This window comes from Panthera onca, chromosome F2, assembly GCF_046562875.1.
Source record: "Panthera onca isolate mPanOnc1 chromosome F2, mPanOnc1 haplotype 2, whole genome shotgun sequence".
Taxonomy (NCBI): Eukaryota; Metazoa; Chordata; class Mammalia; order Carnivora; family Felidae; genus Panthera; species Panthera onca.
The window spans coordinates 17,772,771-17,788,315 of record NC_138356.1 but is presented as its reverse complement, the minus strand read 5'-3'; the positions used below and the strand labels follow the sequence as shown (position 1 = coordinate 17,788,315).

Genomic DNA, 15,545 nt, shown 5'->3' with positions numbered 1-15,545 from the left:
TTTTTAAACTTATTTACAATTCCTAAGAAATTCCACCTGCAATGTTTACATATGAAAATGGTGGCTACTATCAACAAAAGCAGTTCACGTTGAGTCTGAATGTGTCAGTATGAAAACAGAGCCATGAGGGTGGAGGAAAATGTATAATTTTATATCTGGCAAAAGTACATGATTTAATTATGTAAATGGTGAAACAACAATCAGCTACATAAATTGTGAAACCTAAGTCACTAGTACATTTGTTTAGCAGCAGTGCAAAAATCACATTTTCCATCAGGATAAAAAATAAAAATGTATGACAACCATATCTGTGGTCTATACTCTGTAGCCTGTCCCCTTTCTTATGTACATGCCCCACCACTTGAATTTGACTTGAATTTGATTATAATATGCTTACTGTTTTCTACATTACATTTTCTTTTTTTTTAATGTTTTATTCTATTTTCGATAGAGAGAGAGAGAGAGAGAGTGTGTGCACATGTGCGCAAGCAGGGGAGGGCAGAGAAAGTGGGAGAGACAGAATCCAAAGCAGGCTCCAGGCTCTGAGCCATCACCACAGAGCCCAATGTGGGGCTTGAACTCATGAACCGTGAAATCATGATGTGAGGCCAAGTCAGACACTTAACCACTGAGCCACCTGGGCACCCCAAGTTTACATATATTACAAAGGACAGGTCAACCTCCCTTGCCTAACTAATTCAACTAAATGTAGCCAAGTGTAACATGTAACAATTATCTTTTTTTTTTTTAATGTTTATTTATTTTTGAGACAGAGACACAGCATGAACGGGGGAGGGTCAGAGAGAGGGAGACACAGAATCCGAAGCAGGTTCCAGGCTTCGAGCTGTCAGCATAGAGCCCGACGCGGGGCTCGAACTCACAGACTATGAGATCATGACCTGAGCTGAAATTGGATGCTTAACCAACTGAGCAACCCAGGTGCCCCACAATTATCTTTATCACATTTGGGAGCATCCTAGAATTCATTCTTCACAGATTCTATAGTCCACAACATTGGAATAAGCCTCTACCTCTGTTCCATGATAGTGTTTGAATGCCAACAGTCCTCATTTCACAGCTAATGGGATGGGATCATAGAAAGGGGTTAGGCCAGGGGAATATGGAAAGGGAAACTAGAATACTGTAGTGAGGCTTTATGCATGGATACCACATCCTAGGAGCTCTGACAATCTAGAACAAGGAGGTTGAGGTGAGTAGAAGCAGAGATGGAAAGGCATGGATCTCTGATGATTTTGCCTTATCATGTCCACTGAATATGAACTATGGGAAATCATTTTGAAGAATGGGACTTTCTGAACTGACAGTATACTCGTAAGTGATGATACTGTGCTGGCAATGTGAATTTTTCAAGGTCTGAAACCTATAAAATGGACAGGAAACATTTCTTCTCCTCCATCGATCCCTGGCTGGTTTTGAAGGGCAGAACCAGATCCAGGATAAAAATTCCAGTATTTTACGTGTTTTCAGTTTTATACCAAAGATGCCAAAGTACTTTCTTAATATGGAAATACTCACAAAATTCAATACCAGTCCTCACCCAAAAATTGAACCTATTCTAAAAATAATGCAGTTTTCTCCATCTTAATAGATTTTTAAAAAATTCTTCCTACTTCAGAAATAATCAGGTTAATCTGTTTTTAACTTCTCCAATAAAATTCAACAAAAATAACGATTATAATGTGCCCTAAAATTTATACTTTAAAAAAATTACACTGTCGGGCACCTGGGTGGCTCAGTCGGTTAAGCGTCAGACTTCAGATCAGGTCATTATCTCACGGTTGGTGGGTTCAAGCCACACATCGGGCTCTGTGCTGACAGCTCGGAGCCTGGAGCCTGCTTCAAATTCTGTGTCTCCCTTTCTCTCTGCCCCTCCCTCACTCACTTGCTCTCTCTCTCTCTCTCAAAAATAAATAAACATTAAAAAAATTTTTAATTACCCTCGCATCTGATTTTCTCAATAAAATCCTCATTAATTTCTTCATAATCTAGTGTGACCACTAACTTAAAAAAGCAATCGTTAAAGCCATAAAGATACAGTAACAACAAACTATCTGAAAAGTAAATTAAGAAAACAATCTTATTTACAATAGCACAAAAAAGAATAAAGCACCTACAAGTAAATTTAACTAGGAAGGTAAGAAAAAAAAAAAAGATGAAAGAACTGTATACTGAAAACTACAAAACACTAATGAAAGAAATTAACACAAAAATGAATGGAAAGACATCCTGTGTTCATGAAATGGAAAATTTAATATTATTAAAATGTTTATAATACCCAAAGCAGTTGACAGATTCAGTATAACCCCTATCAATATCTTAATGGCATTTTCACAGAACTGAAAAGAACAACTCTAAAATATATATGGAACGATACAGGACTACAAATAGCCAAATCAACCTTGAGAAAAAAGAACAAAGCTGGAGGCATCACACTTCCTGATTTCAAAATGTATTGCAAGATACAGTAATCAAAACTGGCATAAAACAGCCATACAGATATAGGGAATGGAATATAAAACTCAAAAATAAATCCATCTATAAATGGTCAACTGATTTTCAACAAGGGTGCCAAGAATACACAGTAGGCAAAGGATACTGAATTGTTAAGAAAACTGGATATCCACACACAAAAGAACACTTATACTATACACAAAAATCTACTCAAAATGGATTAAAGACTTAAACATAAGACCTGAAACTATAAAACTCTAGAGGAAAAAATAGGAGAAATGCTTCATGACATTGGTCTTGGCAATGATTTCATGGATATGACACCAAAAAACACAAGCAACAAAAAACAAAAACAAACAAGTGATAGGAAGTACATTGAATGAAAAAGCTCATGCTTGGCAAAGGAAATAATGGAGTGAAAAGAAAACCTACAGAACGGTAGAAAATAATTGCAAACTATACATTTGATATGGGGTTAAGTTCCAAAATATATAGAACTGCTACAACTCAGCAAAAAAAACTAACAACCACATTTAAAAATGGGCTAGGGACTCAAACAAGCATATCCCCAAATGGCCTAAAGGTATATTTAAAAAAAATTTTTTTAACGTTTATTTATTTTTGAAGGAGAGAGAGACAGAGCGTGAGCAGAGGATGGACAGAGAGAGAGGAAGACACAGAATCTGAAGCAGGCTCCAGGCTCTGAGTTGTTAGCACAGAGCCCAACGTGGGGCTCGAACTCACAAACCGCTAGATCATGACCTAAGCCGAAGTCGGATGCTTAACCGACTGAGCCACCCAGGCGCCCCTAAAAGTATATTTTTAAAATGCTGAATGTCATTAATCAACATGGAAACGCAAATCAAAACCACAATGAGGTATCACCACACACCTGTCAGATGGCTATTATCAAAAAAACAAAAGACAACAAGAGTTGGTGAGGATGTAGAGAAATTTGAACCCTTGCACACTGTTCATGGGGATGCAAAATGCTGCAGCCACTATGAAAGATAGTATGGTAGTGCATCAAAATTTGAAAGTAGAGGGGCGCCTGGGTGGCGCAGTCGGTTAAGCGTCCGACTTCAGCCAGGTCACGATCTCGCGGTCCGTGAGTTCGAGCCCCGCGTCAGGCTCTGGGCTGATGGCTCGGAGCCTGGAGCCTGTTTCCGATTCTGTGTCTCCCTCTCTCTCTGCCCCTCCCCCGTTCATGCTCTGTGTCTCTCTGTCCCAAAAATAAATAAAAAACGTTGAAAAAAAAAAAAATTTGAAAGTAGAACTATCATATGATCTAGCAATTCCAGTTTTCTGTATTCATCCAAAAGAACTGAAATTAAGATCGTGAAGAGACATTAGCACTCCTGTGTTTGCTACAGCACTATTCACAAGAGCCAAGATGTAAAAACAACTTAAATGTCCGTTGACAGATGAATGGATAAAGAAAACATGGTATATACATACAATAAAATACTATTCAGCATTTAAAAAGAAGGAAATTCTACAACATGTGTCAACATGAATGAACCTTGAGGACATTATGTTAAATAAAATAAGTCAGTCACAGAAAGACAAAATACTGCATGATCCCACCTATATGAGGTATCTAAAACAGTCAAATTCATAGAATCAAAGAGTAGAAAGGTGGTTGCTAGAGGCTGGGGTAAGGAGGAAATGGGGAGCTACTAATCAAGGGGCCTTAAGCAAGATGAATAAGCTCTGGAGATTTACATTATCTATCGCACCTATGATCAAAAACAATGTATTGTATACTTAAGAATTCATTAACGAGGTAGATCTCATGTTAACTGTTTTTACCACAAACATTAAAAAAAAAAAAAAAAGCTCTGCACAGCAAAGGAAACAACAAAAGTAAAAGACAACCAACTGAATGGGAGAAGATATTTGCAAATGATATATCCAATAAATGTTTGGCATCCAAAATATATAAAGAACTTACACAAGTCAACACCAAAAAAACAAATGATCCAATTAAAAAACGGGTAGAAGATATGAACAGACATTTCTCCAAAGAAGACATACAGATGACCAATAGACACATGAAAAGATGCTCAACATTACTCATCACCAGGGAAATGCAAATCGAAACAACAATGAGGTATCACCTCACACCTGTCAGAATGGCTAAAATAAAAAACACAAGAAACAACAAGTGTTGGCAAAGATGTCAACAAAAAGGAACTCTTGTGCACGTTGGTGGGAAAACAAACTGGTGCAGCTAACATGGAATACTGTATGGATGTTTCTCAAAAAGTTAAAAAAAGAACCACCCTACAATCCAGTAAACATATACAAAATAGAGAAACACTCATTCAAAGGGGTAAAAGCATCCTTATGTTTATTGTAGCATTATTTACAATAGCCAAATTATGGAAGCAGCCAAAGTGTCCATTGATAGATGAATAAAGATGTGGTGTATATATACAATGGAATATTATTCAGCCATAAGAAAGAATGAAATCTTGCCATTTGCAACAACATGAATGGAGCTAGAGAGTATAATACTAAGCAAAATAAGTCAGTCAGAGAAAGACAAATACCATATGATTTCACTCATGGAATTTAAGAAACAAAGGAGCAAACGGAAAAAAAAAGAGAGAGAGAGAAACCAAAAACCAGACTCTTAACTACAGAGAATAAACTGATGGTTACCAGAGAGGAGATGGGTGGGGAGATGGGTGAAATAGGTGAAGGGGATCAGAGTTCACTTACCATGGTGAGCACTGAGTAATGTAGAGAATTGTTGAATTGTACACCTGAAATTAATATAACACTGTATGCTATCTGGAATTAAAATTAAAAACTTAATAAAATTTAAATTAAAAAAATTTTAACTCCTCTAACTATAAATTTTTTAAAAAGCCAAATAGGCTGTTACATAGTACAAAAGTATCATTTCACACCTTATTGTAGTTGCTATTTTAATAATCATTAACAATTTAAAACAGAAAGCACATCAGTCTAGGAAATAAAGAAAACGGGGTAAGGGAAGAAACGAGAAGTAATTCTTACTGTACTAAACATTTCAGATATTTATAAACATCACTGCATTTAATCACTATAACCTATGGAGAAAATAATTATTACATCCATTTTGTAGACAAGAAAGCTGAGTTTTAGAAAGATGAAATAACTTGTCTAAGGTCACAAAGATAGCAAGGGGTACAGAGATTAATCAAAGTTACCTAACTTCATCAAACAGCTTGGCTTCTAGTGACTGCTCTAGCAATGACTGGCTCAACTGTGCTTGGATACAAGGACAATGATGTCTGCTCTACATAGAAATTCACTTCAGGGGCACCTGAGTGGCTCAGTTGATTGGGCATCCAACTTCAGTTCAGGTCATGGTCTCATGGCTTGTGAGTTCGAACCCCGCGTTGGGTTCTGTGATGACAGCTCAGAGCCTGGAGCCTGCTTCAGATTCTGTGTCTCTCTCTTGTTCTGCCCTTCCCCCGCTAATGCTTTGTCTGTCTGTCTGTCTCTCTCTCAAGAATGAGTAAACATCAAAAAAATTAAAAAAAAAAAAAAAAAAGAAATTCACTTCAAATTGGTGGGGATTTAAGAAAATCTCCAGATATGTAATTATGTGACAATGTAAACAAATAATTTTTATAAATAAAAAGGAACTACAGAGAAAAATGGGATAATATAAAAAAATTTAAGTAGATTATATGATTTACTATATTGAAAAACAAACTCTAAGGTCAGTTAAAATAAAATTGAAAAAAAATTAAAAGCTGACTAGCTGTGACAGAAAATTATCTGAGTTTTCCTCAGGAACACTTAGTTATTCTCCCTTGGCTACTTGTAGATATCTTTCTCTCTCACCTCCTACACATTTGCCATCCCTATCTAAACAAATGCTACAGTTCTGAGCCTTTCAGGTTTAAAATCAGTGACGTCTGTGAAAACATGTTTGTAGCACACAATAACTCTATCCTTAGGTATGTGGCCAACAACTTAACACTATGGTCTTTATACAAAGGCTCTGTTAGTATGGCTCAAAAAAGAAAAATGGAAAGCATGAATTAAAGTTTGGAATATATATTACGTATTTTTAAAATCCACAATATTCCTTCAGGTCTTTAGAAGAGCTGAAATGAACACTTTAAAGACAATGCTGTACAAATACATTGTCAGTGAACAGGAATTCTTAGGAAGATAGTAATTTTTGTACTTCCTGACCTTTTACGTATTTTTGATAGCCTTATAAATTTGGAGCTTTACCTCAAGGATTATGATAAGATTAATAGGGATTATGACTTCAGACTTCAAGTATCTTATGATAAAAAAAATCTTGTCCTAAATATAGCCACTTAACTATATAACCCAAATTTGGAAACAAAATCAAACACTTTAATAAAATCCAAAACATATGCATATCTTTCAGTATATATCTTTTGTAGTGCTTCTCTGAAAACATTCATTTATTCATTTAATAAATATCTGAGCACAGGACTATGCTAGGCACTGTAATTAAAGGTGAATAAAACAGTCCCCATTCAAAGGGAAATAACCGCTGGAAAGGGAGGAGGATCTGTAAACAGGAAAATGATGTGGAATGGTAAGTACCAAAATAAAGGCATGAACGTACTACAAAAACTATATATAAACTATACATAACTAATATACTCTCTAAATGCCTAACACTCTGAAAAACTAAACTCAGAAGAGCAGAATGCAAGGGAAGTTAATATTTATGTTAACATTGGTGTACACATTTTGTCAATGAGGGCTGACTATAAATTTTCCTGGGTAGGTTTTTATGTATGAAAGTCTGTGATACTTTATCTGGGATATAAGTTTTTAATTGGTCTTACTGTGGATCTATTTAACTTTAATTCCATTTCATAAATTATAATTTTGGATAGTCTAATGCTGTTATAAGCCTTGTTTACAATTTAGTTATTAGTTTCAAAGCAGAATCCTTTTAATTCTTTGTACACTACAGGTAACTTTGAAAGAATCCATCACATAGTTCCTGTTTATCACCCACAGGTGGGTAAGCCAAAATTAGTCTTTTTCTCTGATATACCAAGAAACCTTGCAAATGGAAATGCATCCTCAGAAAGCTCCCAAGAAGATAAACCTAAAATTGCTGAAGATATGGGGTAGGTTCTTTCAAATATTTATGTGATTTCTTTCTTGGGGGAAGATGGGATACCCTATCAACAACATAGAGGAAGAAAGTCCCTCCAGCTGTCTTCTTGTTCTCTGTTCTCAATTCTTCTTGACCAAGCACACCCACCCCCAAAAATAGTTCAGTTCATCATTGGTCTACTCAAATAATCACACAGTTGTGGTAGAACGACTAGTTCAAGAAGAGCTGGGAGTCACAGACTACATATACTCACTGAGGTAGGGCAAATGACTCAGGACAGTCCCAGAAACAGCAGGTAAAGATGTCTAAATGAGCAGGGATCATATCAAAGGAGCCTGAGGCCCAGTTGATGATGGGTGGTCCACTAGTGAGTAGATGACTGTACCAAGGGCATCTGGTGACAGGAGACATTAGAAGTTTCATTAGATTCTCAAAGGGGTTTATGATCTAAAAAATTAGTTTAAGAGTCACTATTCTAAACCTTGAGTGTATGTATAATGTAGCTCCATACGAATCAACTTTAAGTTTCCTGATAAGGAGGAAATTGCTTTTTCAGTTTTAAAAAATGATATTGCTTCAATGTAAAGATAAACCATACCAGAAAAGAACTTCATTTATTCATAAAACTAATAGGTACCTGCCATATGCTGGGCAATACTGAATATAAAAATTCAAATGAGATAGTCCTGATCTCAAAAATCTTGCAATAAGCTGGTTGGAGAGTCAAATATGATACAATTACTGTAGAGTGTGATAAATGCTATGAACATTATAAACCAGATCCTAATACATCCTATAAATTATTCATTCAACTTTTTCTCATTTATAGTCCATATGATTGCTCTATTGATCTTCCAATCATATCATAGTAGTCATTACAATATAGTGAAGGAGGCAACAGCATATTTCATTGAGAAAGTAATCAGAGCCAGGGTACATACTCTAGTATAGATTTCCTTTTTCCAGAACTGCCTGTTGAAGATCAGGTAGGTTTATCATGAGACCCTCTTTGCAGAGTCTAGTCAAGGTATGGTGACTTAGCATTACTTAATGAAGCCCACCTAGAGAAGATCTATGAACAACACTGCTGCACTGTCCTACCCCCATTTCCTGAAGAGTGGCTTAGGCTTGCTGGGATGGAGGCGTAAGGGAGAAAGGGTCCTCTGAGTCTGGGAAATGCTTTATTTGGGGAGAGGAAAAAGGAAATGGAGAGAGTCCTAGTCTTGCCTCATCTCCATTCACCAAAAACAAACAAAAAACACAGAAGCTGTGTGAGAGTCTGCTTTACTGCTTATGTCCTTTGTCGTTACCACCAAAACCATAGCCACTCTGTCCATGGCACCCTGGTAGTTTCTTAAAGATCTACACAACTAGTGTCAATTCTATGACAGTGTTCTTCAGTTTCGTTTCTTTGCCAAGAATTTTGAAAGATCTTGCTAACATATCATCAAGGTGGAAAGGAAAACAATAAAAATGGACGCAGACTCAGAACACAATGTTGGTAAATTCTATACATTGCCACACACACTATGTTAGATCAGCTGTGAACTACCGCACATACCATATATTCTACAGTCCCAAGCAAAGCTCTAATCACCTCACTGACAAAACAGCAAATAAATCATTCTATCTTCATTTTCCTAACTAGGAACACTAAATACAGAGCTAAATGCATCTTTAACTAGTATGTACTGCAAAGACAGGCTGCTCTAAAAGAAGCTGGCAGAATAGAGAGGCTCCTGGGAGAAGAAAATAAAGAATGTCCTGCTTCTGTCACTGGCAATTATGTTCAATCCCAAGTCTTCAGTTTTATAATGTGAAAAAATATTACATAAATATTTTGTTTTAAAGTTTTTTTTATTTCTGGGTGCCTGGGTGGTTCAGTCGGTTAAGCGTCTGATTTCAGCTCAGTTCATGATCTCACGGTTCACGAGTTCGAGCCCCACGTCAGGCTCTGTGCTGACAGCTTAGAGCCTGGACCCTACTTTGGATTCTGTGACTCCCTCTCTCTCTGCCCCTTCCCCACTCACGTTCCATCTCTCTCTTAAAAATAAATAGGGGCGCCTGGGTGGCTCAGTCGGTTAAGCGTCCGACTTCGGCTCAGGTCATGATCTCACGGTCTGTGAGTTCGAGCCCCGCGTCAGGCTCTGGGCTGACGGCTCAGAACCTGGAGCCTGTTTCAGATTCTGTGTCTCCCTCTCTCTCTGCCCCTCACCTGTTCATGCTCTGTCTCTCTCTGTCTCAAAAATAAATAAACGTTAAAAAAAATTTTTTTAAATAAATAAAAACATTAAAAAAAAATTAAAAGTTTTCTATTTCTTCAGATAACATTTTTACTGAGGGCATACCAAAATATCATTTTGGTATCATAAAAATATTTAAGTCTTACTAAATGGGACTATCAGTTCTACCTCTCTTTATTAAAAGGTGATCAATATGGAATTTCATTAAGCTCTTGATAAAGATTTTTATTGTGTGCCTACTTCTAACATTTTATGAAGTTAGCATAAAACTAAGAGATAATGAGAATAAAGCTAGGTCACTAAAGTGTTAAAAAAAAAAAACACCTAACCCAAACACAAAGAATTTTTCATATCTAAAAATCTAGAAAGTTGAGTAAAGCAACTCCTTCCCTTAATTACTTTAAGGGGAGAATGAGCTAGCATCAGCAGACAAGTCACCTACAGTCTACATTTAATGCTCAGAAGTATAAAGGAGCTTAGAGTCTTCTTCCAAAATGATGAAAGTATGTGTCCCATGCTCCTTTAAGGTTCTGCACATTAGGAGCTGTGCCCGTATCTATGTGAACACAGTGAAGCAACATCTGTCCAATGACAGGGGAATGTTTTCCACCTTCTTTATAAATGTGTGCAGTCTGTGCTCATGTATATTTATACAAGCCTGCTTTCCCTACAGGGAGGAAAAAGTCAGACTCATTGACGTTGTTTTTGACCCTCAAACTGAACTTGATACTATCAATGTACACTTTAATTAAAGATTAGTTCAAAACTATTTTTTATTTAAAGGCTGGCTGTAAACAAATGCCTTGACTATTCAATTAAAAATAATTTATGGTATTAAAAAGATTGTTTCTTTCTGTGTTTGTCACAGTAAATACTTTTGACAGATGTTTCCTCTCTTTTCAATCATGCTAGGAGGTGCTTGAGACTTAGTAACTTTAAAATAGACATTAAATGCATTTACATATTGTAAATAAGATCCACTGAGAATACTGTAGAGCACTGTACACTGAAGGAAGCAAATTGTTACTTGATTATTTATCTTTAAACCCTAAGCTATGTCCATAGAGTCAATCCATCTCTTTTGTTACTGTAAAAATAACTGTGTAGCTGGGTTAGAATGACCTTAGTTTCAGATACCTTCAAGGAATGTGAATCTCTGGGACCCATAATTCACAGGAAATGTTCAATGTATGTTACTTAACTATTTATAAAATACCTACTATCTTTAGTTAGAATATGGAAGTATTAGGTTTCTTTGAGTTAAAAAGTGAACTTTAAAAACAGTAAAAATAACTTGCCTTCACCACTGCTAAGATTATGTTTGAACAGTTGTAACAACAGATCTTCTATGTGCCTCAAGAGTTTTAAAACTTCAGTAATATTTTTAGTTGCAAACTCTGGGATGATCTGACATGAACCCATCTGCAAAACTCTAAATGCCTTTAATTGTGCTGTGATAAACCTAACATCAGTCTAATTAATTTTATATGCAAAATAAACTTCTATGTATCAATAATGTAGGTATAAGACTTGCAGTTAGTTGTTAAAGAACCCTTCTTAAATTAGGACATCCCTCTCAAAAAGAGCAATAGTGGTAAGCAACAAGGTTTTTTTGTTTTGTTTTTTTTTAGAACAATCTAAGCTAGGTTTTGTGACTTCTAGTTTCAACTCTGTCAATGGCTTACTCTGTGGAAAAGAGTTATGTAAGATCTAATTTTTAAGAATTATGTAATTTTCCATTTTATTTTTTAAAGAAGTCTTATATATTTTTAAGTTTATTTTATTTTGAGAAAGAGAGCAAGCCAGTGGGGAGGGGCTGCGAGAGGAAGAGAGAGAATTCCAAGCAGCCTCAGCACTGTCAGCACAGAGTCCAACATGGGGCTTGAACCCCTGAACCGTGAGATCATAACCTGAGCCTAAACCAAGAGTCTGACACTCAAACGACTGAGCCACCCAGGTGCCCCAATATTTTCAATTTTAAAATGTCTACTTTGATACCTGAATCTTAACTACCCAAACAAATTTTTTAAAACAGCAGAACCTGTTGAGATAAGAATCAGATGGGGAAAATGAGCATTAGAGAGGCACAGTCAGAAAGAGGCCCAAAGTCACACAACTGCCATAAGGCATAGCTGGACCTTGAATTGAGGTCACTGACTGTAAAAGCCAGGTCTTCAACTATTCTGCAAGGGGGTCTCAAAAACACGCTCAGGCATAGGTAGGTAAAATAAAGAAAACAAAGTGAATGTGATTGAGGTCAACTGGAGAGTACATGTCCAACTAAAGGCACCTGCAAAGGCAAAGGCACTCTACTCCAAAGGCACTCTACTGCAAAGGCACTCTACTCCAAAACAGTATAGCCAGCAGACATGCTGAACCTGAGAAATCAGACTAGCTGGCAAGCAAGATATCTAGATTAAGAAATCAACTGATTTTAAAATATTGAGTCAACAATTTTTCTTAAAAAAAAATCTACTAAAATGGATACAAAGAATGTGGAAATGATAGCAAAGATATGGAGCAACTGGAACTTTTGTGCACTACTGGTAGGAATGCAAAAATAGCACAGCCACTTTGGAAAATATTCAGACATACTTTTATAAAATTAAACATGTACTTAACACATCTAACAGTCCCACTCCAAGCTGAAGTGAACACCTATGCTCACATAAAACTCTGTACCCAAATGTTCATAGTGGTTTATTCATAATCACCAAAAAGTGAAAACGACCCAAAGCTCTCCCATTGGGGAATGGATAAGCAAACAGTGGTAAATCCATGCAATGGAATACTACTCAAAATTAAATACTACTCAAAATCAAAATCAACTAGTGATACCCAAAACAACATGGACAGATCTCAAAAGCATTATAAGTCAAAGAAGCCAACTTAAAAGGCTACATACTGTATGATTCTATGACCTTCTGGCAAAGGTGAAACTACAGAGACAGAAAATAGATCAGCATTGCCAAGGCTTAGGAGTCGAATGCAAAGGGTCAGCACAAGGCAATGTAAGGGTGGGAAGGTGAAATGCTGCATCTCTTTGCTGTGGTAGTTTTTAGCAAAACTTACTGGACTATATAGTCACAAGGGTGAATTTAATTATGCAAATTATACCTTAACTAAACAATTAAGGGAAATAGTTGACAGGTGAAAAAAAGCACTGATTATATAAAACCTATTGTTTTACTATATTATACATCTATACATATAAAATGCAGCAATATATTTTCTTCACTGATACATTATTTTACATTATAAAGATGGTGAGTTAATGACAAATTGGCATATTTAGAAAGACATCTAATTTTAAGATCTACACCACACTCTGAAAAAAATCCACAGCACTCTAAAGCCTTCTACTTTCTGGAAGACTAAACAAGAACTCCCAAAGAATAATATACTATACCATGAAAATAGTGTTTGAGTTGTTAATAGGGAGTCAAGTTAAAACATTAACTTTATTGAAATAATAGATACAAAAAATGTCTGGCAAATAATGAAGAACTCTACAAATATTAAATAGGATAGTCTGGTAAAAAGCAAAAGCATTAGGGTCAATCTGTCTACCTTGAATCCTCTCTCTGCCACTTATTAGCTGTGTGACCTTCACAAGTTATTTAATCTCTCTGCGCTTTATTTTCTCAACCACAAAATGTAAAATCCTCAAAGGGTTTTTGTAGACTGATTGAAAAAATAAAGTGCTTTTTTGTAAAGCACTTAGCAAATATAAAAACTTAAGTAAGGTACCTGTTACTAATTTATGTAATGTCGAACATTTGAAGATTTTCATCTTCTATTTTTAATTTAACGGGGAACATGGTTTCTCACAGGAATTAGGACTACTCTAGAATCATCAGAGGATTCAGAGAGGCTGCTTAGAGTAGCAGCAGATATGACCAGGTGGCCCACAGTGGTCAGTATTGTTTCCTCAGTCCTTTCTTTTGAACCCGACTATGGGGCAACAAAGCTATCCATTTTCCAGCCACTGTCATCAGTGAAGAGCTTCGCTGGTGCCCCCACCTCCACCCCACCTCTGGCACTTAGACAAGGCTTTAGCAGGCTAGGCTAGAATGAGGCATGTGAGATGTCAAGGGTGCAAAAGTTAAGGAGCCCTAGGCACCTAATTTGCTTCACTCTAGCCTCAGCCCACCTTCCTTCCAAAATTCTTATTTCCACACTTTTCCTAACACATACTTTTTCCACATTCTTCCCTACTCTGGGGAAGTGGGGAAATCTTTCCTTCTGCTTTTTAAAGCCTGAGAAGATTCACACAGTTTGGTGACTAGCTTTTCTAGTGATTAGCTTCTACTATTGTTGTATTATAGAGTCTGTATGTTTGTGCGCGTTTTGGATGAATTTCATTTTTGAAATAATATTGCTCTTTTTTTCTCTATTAATACAGGAATCCCTCTTTGAAGGAATGTGAAAGCTTGCTGACAAAAAAATGATATATATGAATTTCACCTTCTCCATAACCCAAAAGAAAATGTTTGTAAAAAAAAAAGTAAATTCGTCCTTAAGTGTTCTTTAACATTTGTTTTTTACCTTTACAGTACTAGACAATAGCATCTTCTGCAATTTGTAGCTTTATGGTATCTCATTATGTAAAGAAAATGAAAATTGCTTTTCAATTGCTTTATGCCTCATCACATACAATTTACTGAGAAAATAAAGATGTGCTTCCACATTCATCAAAAGAAACTAATCCTTTTTTGAACCACTTTCCTTTCTAAAGTGTAAATGTAATTACAGTTACTGAATGGGAATTGAAGATATACTGATTCACTAATGTGTGGAATGATACATTAAAATACTAGTGTCACCATTACTACGTACTACTTAACAGTTCCAATTTAAAAATCTATTGTAAAGAAATGATGTCGCATATACAAGAGCAAATTGATTAATGATATTTTAAATTTGATATTGTCTTGAGTCGAAGGAAGATGGAAGATTTCTAAACGTCCTGCTCTTCGAATTGTAGGAATTATTTCAAGGATACACTAATTACGTTCTAGAAAATACCGTGCGTCCACTAGGACTTCACCTCTGAAGGCCATGCATGGGTTCCCAGGGCCGGCGGGAGCCACAGAGGCGGGGCGTCCCGGGCCCAGCGCCTCCCAGGCCGGCTCGGAAGAGGCCAAGGCGCAGAGCCAGCATTCTAAAAGAGCCTTGGCTGGAGCGCCTCATCGCACAGCCCGAGGACCACGCTTCCCGCGGGTCTTCCCAAGTGCAGGACTTCTCAGGAGAGTTCCCCGCAGAGGGGGGCGGAGCCAGGACCAATTTTAGGTCAAAAAAAGAAGGGAAAAAACCGGGGCCCGGCGTTCGCTACGGAGGCAGCCCACAACGGTCCGCGCCCCCGGGGAGAAGCGACCGCGATCCCAGGGCCATTTACGCTGGTCTGAGGAACTTCAAGTACCACAGTGGGAGCATTATCTCTGAGCGGCTCAATAAACTAGTCACGAACTACAGAGGTGGAGGTGCTTTAAGTAATTAGGGCACACGAAACATTTACCTTGGTGGTAGAATAATAGGTTAGCGCATGGCAACGGCACACTTCACATTTCCTCAGAAAATTAAAAGTCACTCTCCACAAAACGCCAGGGTTCCCGCCTCAGCTCTGCGTCTGCCTAAGAGGCGCCCTCGCTCAGATTGGGTCCGGGGCTGAAGAACCGCGGCGAGGCGCAGTAACTCAGGAGGCCTTCAACACC

At 37.1% G+C, this 15,545-nt stretch overlaps 1 protein-coding gene and 1 long non-coding RNA gene across 7 annotated transcripts in view; one reads left to right on the top strand and one right to left on the bottom strand.

Annotated features, from left to right (window-relative positions):
- PPP1R42 (protein phosphatase 1 regulatory subunit 42) overlaps positions 1–14,529 on the top strand; it is a 52,763-nt gene extending 38,234 nt beyond the window's left edge. For 2 of the 4 annotated variants that reach the window (XM_060610693.3, XM_060610691.3), the window contains 2 exons: positions 7,439–7,598; positions 14,237–14,529. In XM_060610693.3, the coding sequence (XP_060466676.3) occupies positions 7,439–7,598; positions 14,237–14,282 (206 nt within the window). In that variant the 3' untranslated portion in view covers positions 14,283–14,529. Of the gene's footprint in view, positions 1–3,099; positions 3,287–7,438; positions 7,599–14,236 lie in introns of those variants that run through there. The other 2 variants (XR_009603486.3, XM_060610694.3) reach the window with 2 other exon arrangements.
- Positions 1–15,545, bottom strand: part of LOC144615086 (uncharacterized) — a 59,246-nt gene that overhangs the window by 42,621 nt on the left and 1,080 nt on the right. The window contains exons 1-3 of one of the 3 annotated variants that reach the window (XR_013553479.1): positions 15,350–15,539; positions 7,842–7,982; positions 5,200–5,243 (exon numbers count right to left, since the gene is read on the bottom strand). This is a non-coding gene — a long non-coding RNA (uncharacterized LOC144615086). Of the gene's footprint in view, positions 1–5,199; positions 5,244–7,841; positions 7,983–15,349; positions 15,540–15,545 lie in introns of those variants that run through there. The other 2 variants (XR_013553478.1, XR_013553480.1) reach the window with 2 other exon arrangements.